This window comes from Echinops telfairi, unplaced genomic scaffold, assembly GCF_000313985.2.
Source record: "Echinops telfairi isolate 266 unplaced genomic scaffold, ASM31398v2 ScPeMD7_31;HRSCAF=116, whole genome shotgun sequence".
NCBI lineage: Eukaryota > Metazoa > Chordata > Mammalia > Afrosoricida > Tenrecidae > Echinops > Echinops telfairi.
In genome coordinates, this window is record NW_022103928.1 from 38747184 (window position 1) to 38761390 (window position 14207).

At 38.4% G+C, this 14207-nt stretch overlaps 1 protein-coding gene across 1 annotated transcript in view; it reads right to left on the reverse strand.

The window, feature by feature from the left end:
• UBE3C (ubiquitin protein ligase E3C) overlaps nt 1-14207 on the reverse strand; it is a 144251-nt gene that overhangs the window by 108735 nt on the left and 21309 nt on the right. Inside the window, exon 2 of the mRNA XM_004702334.3 lies at nt 1341-1394. Within this exon, the coding sequence (XP_004702391.2) occupies nt 1341-1394 (54 nt within the window). The remainder of the gene's footprint in view (nt 1-1340; nt 1395-14207) is intronic.

The window sequence follows — 14207 nt, forward strand, 5'->3', positions numbered from 1 at the left end:
AGTGGGGAGCGGGGAGAGAGGGGGAAAAATGAGGCGCTGACACCAAGGGCTCAAGTAGAAAGCGGGTGTTGTGAGAATGATGATGGCAACATATGTACTAATGTGCTGGACACAAATGATGTATGTACAGATTGTGAAGAGTTGTATGAGCCCCTAATAAAATGATTATTTAAAAAAACAACAAAAACGGAGTAAAACCTCCCGGCGGGCTGGATAAATGTCCTTGACAGGCTGCATGTGGCCCACAGGCCGTAGTTTGAGGACGCCTGACCTTGAGTATCAGGTCCAAAGTTACTACAATTGCTGAATAATCAGCAAAGCAAAATCATTTTAAGAAATCATCATCAGAAAGATTAAATGTGAAATACAGCATTAAAAATGCACGAAATGTCATCAGCTTCCATTTTTTATGTTCTTTACAAATGGTTAAGATACATCCCTTCAGGGGCTTACGTGGAGAGCAAATGTTTTGAGAACGATGAGGGTAACGGATATACAAATGTGCTTTATACAAGTGATGTATGTATGGATTGTGATGAAGAGTTTTATGCGCCCCAATAAAATGACTTTTAAAAAAAAGATACATCCCTTAACAGTAAGCTTTCCAATTTTTCTTGATAAAATAGAAACATTATTTACTAAATCTATCGAGATCTTCTGGAAACCATATAAGAAGCTAGTGAGTAAAATAAAAAACATTTTCTGTCTCTATTTTTGAAATGAGTATATAATGCACCTAGTGCTCACTTTATAACGTAGTTAAGTTCCAAAGACAAGGTCGCATCAGATCCCAAAATGGACGGTGCCTCCATCATTGCATAACTGTCAAAGAATTGAGAATCATAACCGGATAGCCGAAAGCATGATAGTCAGCACTCTCCTCCCGTCACACTCTGGCACTGGTTACTGCTAAATGTACACTGTAAGTGTCCAAAAGAGACAGCAGATCTGTTACTTTTGTTACTATTGCCACGAACCCGATGTATTGAGGAGTTCACTGGTGAGGAGTGGTGTATACCGTACACATGCCCTGATAGACAAAACCAAACGCACTGCCACTAAAGGGATTCTGACTCCTAACAACCCTGCAGGTCAGAGCAGAACTGCTCCTGTGGGTTTCTGGAAGAATCGCTAACTCTTTATGGGAGTGCAAAGCTTGTCTTTCTCCTGAGGAGCAACTAACTGTAGGTTTCGGATCTGCTGACCTTGCAGGTAACAGCCCAACGTGTAGCCCTTTGCCAGAAGGGCTCCCATAATATATACACAGAAGAGTAAACCAGGCTTCATTCGACGGCTATGAAATGCATTTTATCTACAGAAGAGTACTCCAAAACGTTTACCTCTCTCTTTCTTCTTTCTTCCTGAGTACGATGTAAAAGAGACGCCTTTTCTTCCTAAGCCCAAAAGAGAGAAAGAATAAGTTATACTTTCACATTTTTAAATATTTCCATATAAAAAAATTATACAGTTTTTTTTGGCCCAGAAAGGATTTTGAAGGTCACCCAATCAAACAATAAGATGAGAAATCTAAGGAAACAAGAAGTCAACTGATCTTCCTCAGGGATCTTATTTAAGTTAGTATTTCAGTAGTTTTATATGAATGATACCTGATTTGTTCCGTATGCAGGTAGTACAAGTAAAACTGAGGAAATCTGAATAAAATGGTTTATTGTATCAATGTCAATATTCTGTGTCTGACTTACACTTTAGTTTTAAAAACATTACCAATGTATGTACAAATGTGCTTTACACAATTGATGTATTTTTGGATTGTGATAAGAGTTGTATGAGCCCAATAAAATGATTTAAAAATTTTTTTTTAATTAAAAAAAATTTTAAGTCAACAACAACAAAAAACATTACCAATGGAGGCAATTTATTGATAAATACAGGATTTATCTATTATTCTTATAGTTACATGTGAACTTATAATACCGCCATGTAAAAGTCAATAAAAATTAAATTTATTGCTAATATATTTTACATTTTTTTCCATGATAAGTAAAATTAAATTTTGAACAAAATTATTTTAGGGACAGAACTGAAGCAAGGACTTCAGATAAATGAAAAACACTTGAAGACCCCCCCCCTCTCTACAAAACGGTTCAAATCTATGTATTGACATTTTAATGAGTTTAAAATTAATACAAATTAAAATTTAATGGCCCAAGAAATTGCATGTACATCAACAGAAAAAAAGTAATTAAAGTCTCTTTCCAGAAACATACAATCCACCAGAATGGTGTTGGAAAAGGAGCAATCAAGCAACTTAAACATTAATAAATAAACATAATATTCTAGAAATTTAAGAAATTTTCATTTCTTTCTTGAATTTCAAATAAAAAGCCTTTTTCTAACACATGTTCAAAAACAAAGACCTTGTTTTAAAATGTATCAATTAGTTAAAAGGAGAGGCCAATGGAAAAATCTAATGTTAAAAAGTACAAAGAAAGTCAGCATTCAGAATTGTGGCAAGCCTCTAAGTTAAAATACAGACAGAATTAAGAATTAATATAAATATGCTTGTAATTTCTTTTCAGTCCACTTCCATTTGTCCTGATCTAAATTGCGCTTATTATTTGATTATATTTAAACAGATAAAATCTCTTGAAAACAACATACTGACAAAAAAGTCACTGCATTTACTTCAACATATAAATAAGCTCGTTGCTGTGCCCATAATGGTAACCCTATGCGCACAAAGGATAAGATGCTCTATTCGCCCATGACTGGTTGTGCTCCAGATCGCTGGGTTTTCAATAGCTGATTTCAGGCCTTTCTTCCTAATCCATCTTAGTCTGGAAGATCTGCTAAAATGCGTTCAATCTCACAGAAACTACAGCACACCTCACTAGCAGTGACTGTGCATGAGGCCCGCGATCCGAGAATCAAAACAGGGTTTACCATGTGGCAGGACAGAGAATTCTACCCCTGAGCCACTTTGGGCCCCACAGATAGAAATAAGTTCAGTGGTCCCTAATCTAACTGCCCCAGGAGTGCAACAGCCACACAGGTTTTGCTTGCTATCATATTAGCATATCCTTGTCTTCAATATCACATGTATTAAACACAGGTGGGATTTTGTTATAAATTATAAAGTGAATGAGTGAACATTCCCTAAGAATTAAACAAAGTAGTCTAAAAGAATGAGTAGTAACAGCTTACAGGCACTTCTGTGAAGGAAAAACATGCATCATGGTTGAACAATGTGGTTGGCGGGGACGGGTGGAACATAGAAGTCACATCTGACTGGCCTCCTGACTCACACAGGTACCTAAGTCAAACTCACTGCCCTGGAGTCCATGGCAACTCATAAGCGACCCTATAGGACAGAGTAGAAAGCTTCACCTTTCTCCTGAAGAACAGCAGGTGGTGTTTAACTGCTGGCCTGGAAGTTACAGCCCAGTGCCCAACCACTACACCAGGTATACTAACTTTCAAAACAGCAAACCAAAAGATATAATCTACTCTTGCAATCACTTCTTAAAAGACCATTTCATACTAAATAAAAGGGCAATTTTCTTTCAAAATCCAACTATTCAAATTGACCAAATTTATGTAAAGCCTATTGCATTGCCCTTATATTTCTGTTATGTAGTCTCTCTGAGGGGCAATTTGAGAACCCATCTATTCTCAGGGTTCAAGTTCAAACAGCCTTAGCATTTAAATACTATGATAAAAATAAATAAGTACTGTGACCAAAGCATTTCCTTCATCTCTCTTCTGACTACGTAGATAGTAGACCGAGCACATCTTGCCCTCCAACAATCCTACTCCTGGAATTCCCTAAAGAAAACCGTCAGGCTTTCCTTTGCCCTATACTGGTGTTCCCTCTTGACACCAACACATCTTTATACGGTAGCTTACATGCCCTCTCTTCCATAAAGCTTTCCCTAGAAGACCATCCCTACTCCTATTCCTCCACATAATAGACTGGTGAGTTAATCTATGTAAAAAGATTGTTATGGAAATAAAAAAGTGTACACAGTATATAGTGCTTATACCCAAGAAGTAAAAATGATTCATTAGTCAAAATGCACACTGTTCATCAGTCAAAATCATATACACCAGAATGTATATTGTCAACAATACAGCCATCAAAAATGTAGCGGAGTACTCTTCTGTGAGTTACATATACCACAGAGTACTAGTGCAGAAAGGATGTAATTATTTTGGAAACGGGTGATTTTTTTTTAATTCCTAAAGATAGAAAATGAAACTTAAATTATGTCAGCAAGGAATGGAGATTATGATAAGAGTAGATAACAAATTTGACCTGAATCTAAAAAAGAGTTGAGTGAAAGAATTGTACTCATTCAGTATAAGGAAGGTGTGTGGAATGGGGGCAGAGGTAGAGCATTACATGACCAGCAAGACTGGATGATAGCCAGCGAAGATAAGACACTGAGGTTGCTGGCCTTCAAGCCTTCTACAAATTACACAGGTAGTGCCTAGCAGACACTCTTGTGATTCTACTGCTTAGTCAAAACAAATGTCTATTTAAAGAGAATATATGTATATTATGATATTGGATAGTGTGTTCTGTTTCTGTCGATGAGAACAAGTTGGCTAATTGTGTTGTTTTGTTTATTCTTTCACGGAGTTTCACCTCAAGGCTTTGGCCACTCATTTTAGTGTACATAAACAGATCTTGTCTATAAAAACTTGTAGCTGGTGTTTGTTGATTCTATTTTTCTTTTTAGATTTATTAATCAGCATTCTACTCAGAGGAAGAAGCTCTCTATTTATTTGGTTATTTATATAAGTGTTGATCCATGGATATATGCTATCCCACAAATTAAAATTTAATCTGATCAATTACCCCACAGTAACCATGAGAAGATACAAGAGAAATGCAAATTGAGAAATATTTTCATCTCCAAAGAACTGAGGAGAAAGAAAAGTATAAGTTATTTAGTTATCTCAGCACATTAACTGAGCTTGGTTATTTCTCTCCCTCAATAAATTATGCTCCTTAGGAATAAAGCCTTTGTCTTATTTCTCTTTATGATTTTGATATTTAACATTGTGCCCAATAAAGGAAAAAAGGAAAATGAGCTGATTCCGGGAACCCAAGAGGCAAGCGAATTTTGGGAATGATGAGGGCAACAAATGTATAGATGTGCTCTACACAATTGATCTATGTATTGCGATGAATTTTATGAGTCCCAATAAATTGATTTAAAAAAAAAAAAGGATTCAAAGGTTACATTTTAGATAAAGTTAAGAACCCTGAGTGGGGACCCAAAAAGCCCATCTGTAGGCAACTGGACATCACCTTACAGAAGGGTCACGGGGAGGAGAGGAGCCAGTCACAGTGTGATGTAGCAACGCTGAAACATACAACTCTCCTCTAATTCTTAAATGCTTCCTCCCCCCCCACTATCATGATCCCAATTCTACCTTACATATCCGGCTAGACCACAGGATGTACACTGATACAGATAGGAAATGGAAACACAGGGAATCCAGGACAGTTGAGCCCTTCAGGGCCAATGGTGAGAGTGGCGATACCAGGAGGGTGGTGGGAAGGTGGGGTAGAGAGGGGGAACCGATTACAAGGTTCTACATATAACCTCCTCCCTGGAGGATGGACAACAGAAAAGTGGGAGAAGGGAGACGTTGGACAGTGTAAGATATGATGAAATAATAATTTATAAAATATCAAGGGTTCATGAGGAAGGGAGGAGCGGGGAAGGAGGGGGAAAAATGAGCTGATACCAAGGGCTCAAGTAGAAAGCAAACGTGGGCAACAAATGTACTTGACACAATGGATGATGTATGGATTATGATAAGAGTTGTATGAGCCCCCCAAAAAATGATTTAAAAAGAAAGAGCCCTGATGCTTGAGAAGAAAAACTTACATTTTGGAAGAAAAAAAAAAGCAATTCATGATTAAATTAAGAGACTGGACTATAAATCACTTAAGCAAGAGTAAACCAAAAGTATTGCTACTAAGGTTCCATTTCATGTATGCAAGGACTCTTCAAAACAATATGCTTAAACATGTCTTTTGGAATAGAGGTTTGCTCAGCAATGTACTTGTCTGATTGCGGTGCCTTCAAAAGCAGGTGCAAGCAAAACAGTGGCTTCAGAGAGGGTCTCCCTGGCTAGTTAAATTGACGGCAGAAAATTAAAGCAGATTCTTATCTCAAAAGACACAGGACCTCACAACGACTTAGTATGAAGTTGTAAGAACTGAAAACTGTATTGATGAGAAGAAGGTTGGGAAAGGTGCACAGAGCCGCTGTTTGCTGACACATCTGCTCATTCTTTAAGGGTCAACAGCAGTCTTACGAGAAATTCCTGGGACATTTTTCCCCCATCCACCTTTCAGCCCTGATTTGGCCCTTTCAGATTTCTCTTGTTCCCAAACCCAGACAACACTTAAAAGGAACACAGTTTGAGTACCTCAAGGATGCCAAAAGTGTTACTTTGATCTGCTGTCAACTGCTGTCACAGAATTCTTCAAGAAGTATCAGAACATTGGAAACACCACCTTCAAAAGTATATAGATTTAGGAGGAGGAGAAGTCAAGAAGCAATACCTTCACAGTTTGATTGTTTGCTTATGGCTTAAGAAAGGTTTCTATTTTTGTGGCAATACTTTTTGACTTAACCTTGTGTATGGAAGTTGACATTAGAAAGATTTATGTCTTCCTATCAACAGTGCCACCAAAAATCAGATACTGGGCAGAAAAATAAAAAATCCAATGGACAATTTCAATATTCCATATTCCTTCAGAAAAGATTTTAAACATTATGTGATCATATAAATACCACCATTATTCTCTATTAATCAATCATTTTTTTAACTTATTAATGAACTCAACTCTTTCTGGGCAAGTGAACGATTCACTAAGTAAACAAGTTAGCTCCTGGAACCTCCAGCCTACTCTTATGTGACATACTAAATTCCTACAGAGAAGTCTTTCAACAGACCATCTTTAGCAAATCCTAACTAACCAAGCACAGTCTCCTGTTAACACAGTTACACTTAGTCACTAGCAGAAACCACTAGTGAATGCAACAGGCAGATGGGGAAAGGCAATGAAGGAAGAGAAGATGGAACATCAAGTACTTAAACTGTGAGAATCAAAAGTTAGCTTACTGTAGGTATGGAGAAGGAAGAGAGCCAGCAATTAGAGATTACCTTCCAACCCAAACCATTGCCATCACGTTGACGCCGACACACAGTGATCCTGTTAGACAAGGCTGACAACCAGTGGTGTGAACACACACATACATAGCAACCAGCAGAGCAAGAGCCTGTGCCACCTGTCTGATGACCAATGACCTGTTTACCTCCTCCTGCCCCAAGTACCTGGCAACTAGCAGCATGCATCTACAGCACCTGTAACATAGTCAATGACTGACCAGGCAGGTACAACACCTCCTCAGCAATGCCAGTCACATCCTGCCAAGCACCATTTGTACCTCTGCCAAATGATAAACAGGTAATCCTAGTAACCGCTTCCAATGTCCATTGGCTACCGTGTCACACATCCCACACCCAGATGATTCCTGCAAGCAGAATGCACAAACACAGAATTCCTTGGTTATCAACTGCCTAGGACAATAATCCATGCACATACTGGAGGCTTATTCTGTCCACTTGCCTAGCACTCTCTCATATTGGCAACAATGCTAACATCAAACTTCTACCACCAACCCAAAGGACCCCCACAGTTCCTAGAGGGGTACTGACAGTGTTAAGACATGTTATAAGGGAAATAACCTGCCCTCCTACCAGCACTCAATCCATAAGGGCAGATGTAATCCTAACCACAAAGGATTCACATATAGGTGTGACCTACCATACCCACAAGGGGAGGGAATCCTATCAAGGCAACCATCACCACAGAAGTCAGCACACAGAGGAGTACCAACAAATAACAGCAACTAAAATAATGTAAAGGAAGAAAGGTATTTTAGAGATAAAAGAAATAGAACTTTGGACATATAGGAACTAAAACAGAAAATTAGGACAAAACAAGCATAAAATCATTTTTTTTTAAAACCTAACTAAATTAACACCTTAGTCCTCAGAGGCAGCAGACAATAATGAATCATATGAACAAACAGTAAAATGGCTCCAACAAGTCAAATAAAGGAGTTTCCTGAAGAAGAAAGATCGCAGAAGTAACTGGAAAGGAAGTAAAGAGATGGACATTTAGGCTCCTCAAAGAGGTCAAGGAAAGCACAAGCAAAACCTGCGAATGACCAGGCAAACAACACAAGAATACACCGACAAACTCACTGCCATCGATTCCAGCTCACAATGGTTCTACAGGTCACTCAAGGCATCCTAGTGACACTGAAGTTATTACCAAAAGAAATTTTCTACAGCCATTCACTGATGCATGCATGCACTTGAACCCTACTTCCTTAACAATACTTTCTAATTTATCCTCACATCACTCATGGCTATCAAGATGATTCTGACTCACAGTCACCCTAAAGGACCGGGTGAACTGCCCCCGTAGGTTTCCAAGACTTTACCTCTTCACAACACTAGAAAGTATCATCTTTCTCCTGAAGAGTAACTGGTGGTTTTGAACTGCTGGCCTTGTGTCTAGCAGCCCAGGGCTTCTATACACTCATATAGATATACTGTTTGATCAAATCTCAACATCTATTAATGAAATGGAAATACTAATCTACAACTTCCTTTGAAATAGAAAAAGGCCCCAAATAGCTAAAGAAAAGTGGAAGGAAAGCAATGGCATAGCAATCTCAACACATACCAAGAGGCATTAATAAAAAGTCTAGTACTGGTTCAATGAAAGACACAAAGGCCAACAGAACAGAACTGAGAGCCTGGAAGTAAATCCATCCATCTGTGGTAGATGATCTTTGACAAGGGGTTAAAGTCTTTCCGTGGGGGAAAAGTCTCCTTAACAAATGGTCCTTCCGCCCAATCCCACCACACTGAGGCAAAACACCATTTATAAATTATCAAGGGCTCATGAGGGAGGGGGAAGCAGGGAGGGAGAGGGAAAAATTAGGAGCTGATGCCAGGGGCTTAAGTGGAGAGCAAATGTTTTGAGAATGATGAGGGCAATGAATGTACAAATGTGCTTTACCCAATTGATGTATGTATGGATTGTGATGAGGTGTATGGGCTCCTAATAAAATGATTTAAAAAATAAATATTTTTTAAAAAAAAGAATGAGGTCAACAAATGTACAAATGTGCTTGACACAATGGATGGATGTGTGGATTGTGATGAGTTGTACGAGCCCCCAATAAATTGATTTAAAAAAATAGTCCTGACAAAACTGGATATCCATATGCAGAAAAAAATGAAGCAGGATTCACACTTCACACCATGCATAAAAAACATGGATCTAAGACCTAAAGGCTAAAATATAAAGTTCCTAGATTATAACATTGGAACAAAACTTGGGGATCTCATTTTCATCATAGCCTATCAAACACAACTAAAAATGCAGAAACTACAAAAGACAAATTAAGTAAAGTCTGACCTCCAAAAAATGAAATACTTGTGCTTCTTAAAAGATTTTATCAAAACAATACACAGAGAACCTACAGTCTGAGGAAAAGTCTTCCCCAGTGTCGTATCTGATAAGGTCTAATTTCTGAAATACAGGGAAGTCTCCAACAGCTCAAGAAAACAGACAGGCGCTTCACCAAAGAGGGCACTCAAGTGGCCAACAAGTATATGAACAGATGCTCATCATCATTAGTTATTAGAAGATAATAACTAATTATTATCTACAATGAGACACCATCTTACCACTTTGAAAATGGCACTGATCAAGAATTTAGAAAAGAAATATTAGCAAGGTTGTAGAGATTGGAACTCTTAAAAACACTATTGGTAAGACTATAAAATGGTACCACTACTATAGGAAATGGTAAAGGTGCTTCCTCAAAAAGCTAGAAACAGAAATGCCGTACACAATCCAGCAATCCCATTCTAAAGTATATGTCCAAGAGATGTAAGAGCAGTGACATGAATAGATGTCTGCATACCTGTGTTCATTACAGCATTATTCACAATAGCAAAAAAATGGGAACAAGCACTAATGGCCATCAAAGGATGAATGAGTAAACTAATTGTGGTGCATACACAAAATGGTAGACTATGAAACGATAAAGAATGAGAAAACAGAAAACATCTTTATATCCAAGGATGAAACTGAAGGCTGTGTATGCTGAGTGACATTTTATCAACCACCAAAAAAAAAATAGTGGCCCCACTATATTCTAAGAAGAGATGTATATACATATGTATGTACAGGTGTTTTCTGTAGGCTTGTGTATATAGATGTATGTGTGTGCTGCATTTATGCCCATAAAGCACATAGGGGGCATGATTACAGAGACTTCCTAGACATACCTACTCGCTCAAGGGATTGGTTTACTGGGATGTAAAGCTTGGAACCACAGTTTTATGAGACAACTCAGTCAATTGGTATAATTGGTATATATTTCATAAAGATAATGTTCTACATTATAATTTGGAGAGTAGTGTCTGGGATCTTAAAAGCATGTGAGTGGCCATATAAGATACAACATTGATTTCTACCCAATTGGAGCCAGAGAAAATAAAGGAAACCAAAGACCCGGAAGAATCTAGCCCACAAGACAAAGAGCCCACAGGAACACAGCCTCTGGAGACCAAAAGAACCAGTTGGTGCCCGGCTACCAACACATACCATTCTGATCAGGTGCAGACCTCAGAACGGAAGGGAAAAACCCTTTCACCCCAGGAGCTTGGATGGTGGGTTTGAAATGCTGACCTGGTGGTCACTGTGCTACCAAGGCACCACTGTATCAAATGATCCTAGAGAACCAGCCATGCTTGTTCCTGCTTTTCCAAGATTGCCTATTTGGAGTATGTTATTGTCATGAAGGCATCGGCAGATTCCAAAAGATAACTTCTAGTGCAGCGGTTCTCAACCTGTGGGTCCTGACCCCTTTGGGAGTCATACAACCGTTTCACAGGAGTCGCCCAATTCATAACAGTAGCAAAATTACACTTATGAAGTAGCAATGAAAATAAATTTATGGTTGGGGGCGTGGTGCCACCACAGCATGAGGAACTGTATGAAAGGGTTGCAGCATGAGGAAGGTTGAGAACCACTGCTCTATTGCATGAGTTAGAAAATAAAATGTCTTCACGGACTTGTTTATTTAGCTCATAGTTGCCAAACTGCAAAGGGTAAGTTGAGGTCAAGCTATAGCTGGGTTCATTGAACAGGATTAACCTTTCTTCCTGGGCAACAGATGTTTTACATATTTATGTGGTCTTATAAACAGATAGTGGACTAAATAATTTAATCAAGAAATCTTACCAATTATTTTATTTGCTTTGTTTAAATAAGTGGGGAGCAAGTTTAACAAGTATTTGGCCAATTAGCAGCTCTACCTATTTGCAATTAAATGCAGTATCACAGATGTTTTTCATAACTTCACATTTTAATTGCCCGTCAATACTGTGCACTTATTTTCAGATTGTTTAGAAGTTCTCAAAAATGGAATAGGTTTTGAGTGGCATGCCTTATGGCTTTCAGAGTGAAGTTTGGGAGTAGACAGTTTTACACTGGAATTTACCAGGTAATGGGGAAATGTCATTCAAATTTCAAGTTATCATCTTAATTTGAGTTTTCTTTATAGTTGGGGTCTTACAAGACTGAAAAATGGTTCTGGTGAGTCATTTGTTATACACACCGTCACATGTACTAATGACCATTCGCATTAGTATCTTTGTTCATAAGGCAATCTTTTCCTGCAGGCGTTTATATCTACTTCACATAAGGCCCAAGGAACCTTGGTGGTGCTGTCCTGTTAAGCAGTAAGTTGCTAACCACAGTGTCTGCAGTTCAAAGCCACCATGTGGTTCACCAAGCTACTAAAACACAAACCAAAAAACTATGGTAATGCACAATAAAAGTCAGCACACAGGACTCCACATGAAGCCTTTGTATAGCCCATATAATGCATATACATGCATTCCGAGTTACGGCCAAGGTTCAGTTACTGAAAGTGGAAAACATGCTTAGGCCTGAATATTTGCCACATGGCCCAGTGCCAGGTAGCTTACCACAAAGCTACCTGCTCTATCTAACCTCAGATGAGCAAACATTTCTATAAAATGACAGATCTGAGTTACTAATACATATTGTCTAATGGACACTAAGTAAATAGTACTGATGGTTGATGTTCCTTCACATACCACATAAACCCTCACACGCCATACTCTAGAAAGCGCTGGCCAATAGTCATATGGTGAAAGCATTAATAGGCAGTTCAATGGAAAACAGTTCACAATGAAATAAAAGTGGAGATTTGGCACATGATAAAGGTGGCATAGTTCAAATAGGCAAGGGAAAATGTATTACTCAATAAGTAATATTTGAACAGTGAGTGATTAAATAAATGAAACTGTATCTCTATTCTTTATATCAAAATCATTTCGGATGGAGATAAGATTTATATAAATACACACGAGGGGGACTTCAAAATATTTATGGAAAAATACCATTATCTTTTCATTCCATTTTTCCTCAAACTTTTCAAAGCTTTCCCTAAAATATAATGTTACAAATTATGTGACGACAACTTGTGACTTGATTAATAAAATAAACAAATGGGAATAAACACTGATAGGCCAGCAAAATTATTTGCAAAATCTCTAATAATAAAGACCAACCTGCAATCCGCTGCCCCGGAGTGAATTCCATCAGAGGGACCCTCCACAGGGTCTCCATTAGGGACCCTACATGAGAGCAGGTTTTCTCATTCTCTCCCAGAGGGGCTGGTGGGCGTCATCTGCCAACTGGCTGTCAACAACCCATCGGTACCCAACTGGCAGAGAGCCTCAAAAGTTTAACTATCAAATTTAAAAATTCTTAAAAACCATTAACAGCATGTGGAGTCCCTGGGTAGTGCAGATGGTAATGCCTGGGCTGTTAACCAAAAGGCAGGCAGCGAGGGCACCCAGGGCACCTTGCAAGAAAGGCCCCTTCATGTATTGGGGGAAAACCCTCTGAGGACGGCTCTCCTCTGCTGCCAATGGGCTTGTCCTGAGTCCGAGTGGCTGAATAGCAATGGTTTCTGTTTGTTGTTTATAAACACTGTGTAAGGAAATAAGTATAAATACCTTTTTCAACATAAGAATTTCAACTTTATTCTTATTAGGAAAATGAAAACTACAAGGAAATAAGGCTCTAACATCTAGTTAGCAACCATAAAAGGTTACATAACACACTATACAAATGAAGGTATAGGGCCATGGCCACTTCACACATTGTTTGAACCAACCTCTTTAAAGGGCAATGTGGAACTATCTATGAAATGTCCAGAGCCTTTAATCTAGCAGTTTCATTTCTTAGAATTGAACCTACAGACCAGAACACGCACTGTGGTTTGAATGAGTAAAAGACTAAGGAGCACTGGTAGCAACAGAAAAGAACCCTAAATGGATGTCCCAATAGGTAGGTGCTTTGAAAAATTCCAGGAAAATGGAATTAAAAGTTAATGGTAAGTTTTTTAAGTAGCTTAACATAATCAAGAATATATTCATACTCAAGTGGCTGAGCAGAAAAGAATAAGGAGGCACTATCCCAAAAAAGCATTCCAGTTTTGAAATGGGATTAAACTTTCCTTTGATTATTGTTTATGGTTCTAATTTATTATATTCATAACTCTCATTTTTTATCTTTTCAATTCTACAGACTTGGGAGACATAGGGAATCCTATTAGTAGCTATACACCAGTTTAGTAAAATATACACACTAGGTGCATTTGGAATGACTAAACTTATTTAATGCTAACCTCTCTTGTTCACAGCTGTGACATTAAACCTATTCATCAATATGTAAACAATAGTGACTTAGAGCAAGCTTTTCTACTTGACTATCTTATCGTCTCTGAAAATTAATTCTTCTCTTATCTTCTCTGAAAATGAAATACAAGGGTAAGTGTGGCAGTTACATAATCTGGTGTCAGTTTGGGACTTGAGACAACTAAGAGTGAAGAGGTAGCAGCATCTAGTCTGTCAATCAGGTCATAGCCAATGAGGCCTCTGTGTGGGCATGGCCTTCTCCTGAGAATTCTGGGAACTCCTGTAACTCCTCCTCTCTGAAGGCAGGAGACACCTCTCTTGCTGTTCACGCACTGAGAGATGTTCTGCTGACAAGATACAAGGGTAATTGTACATTAAGAAAGCATCCCAAC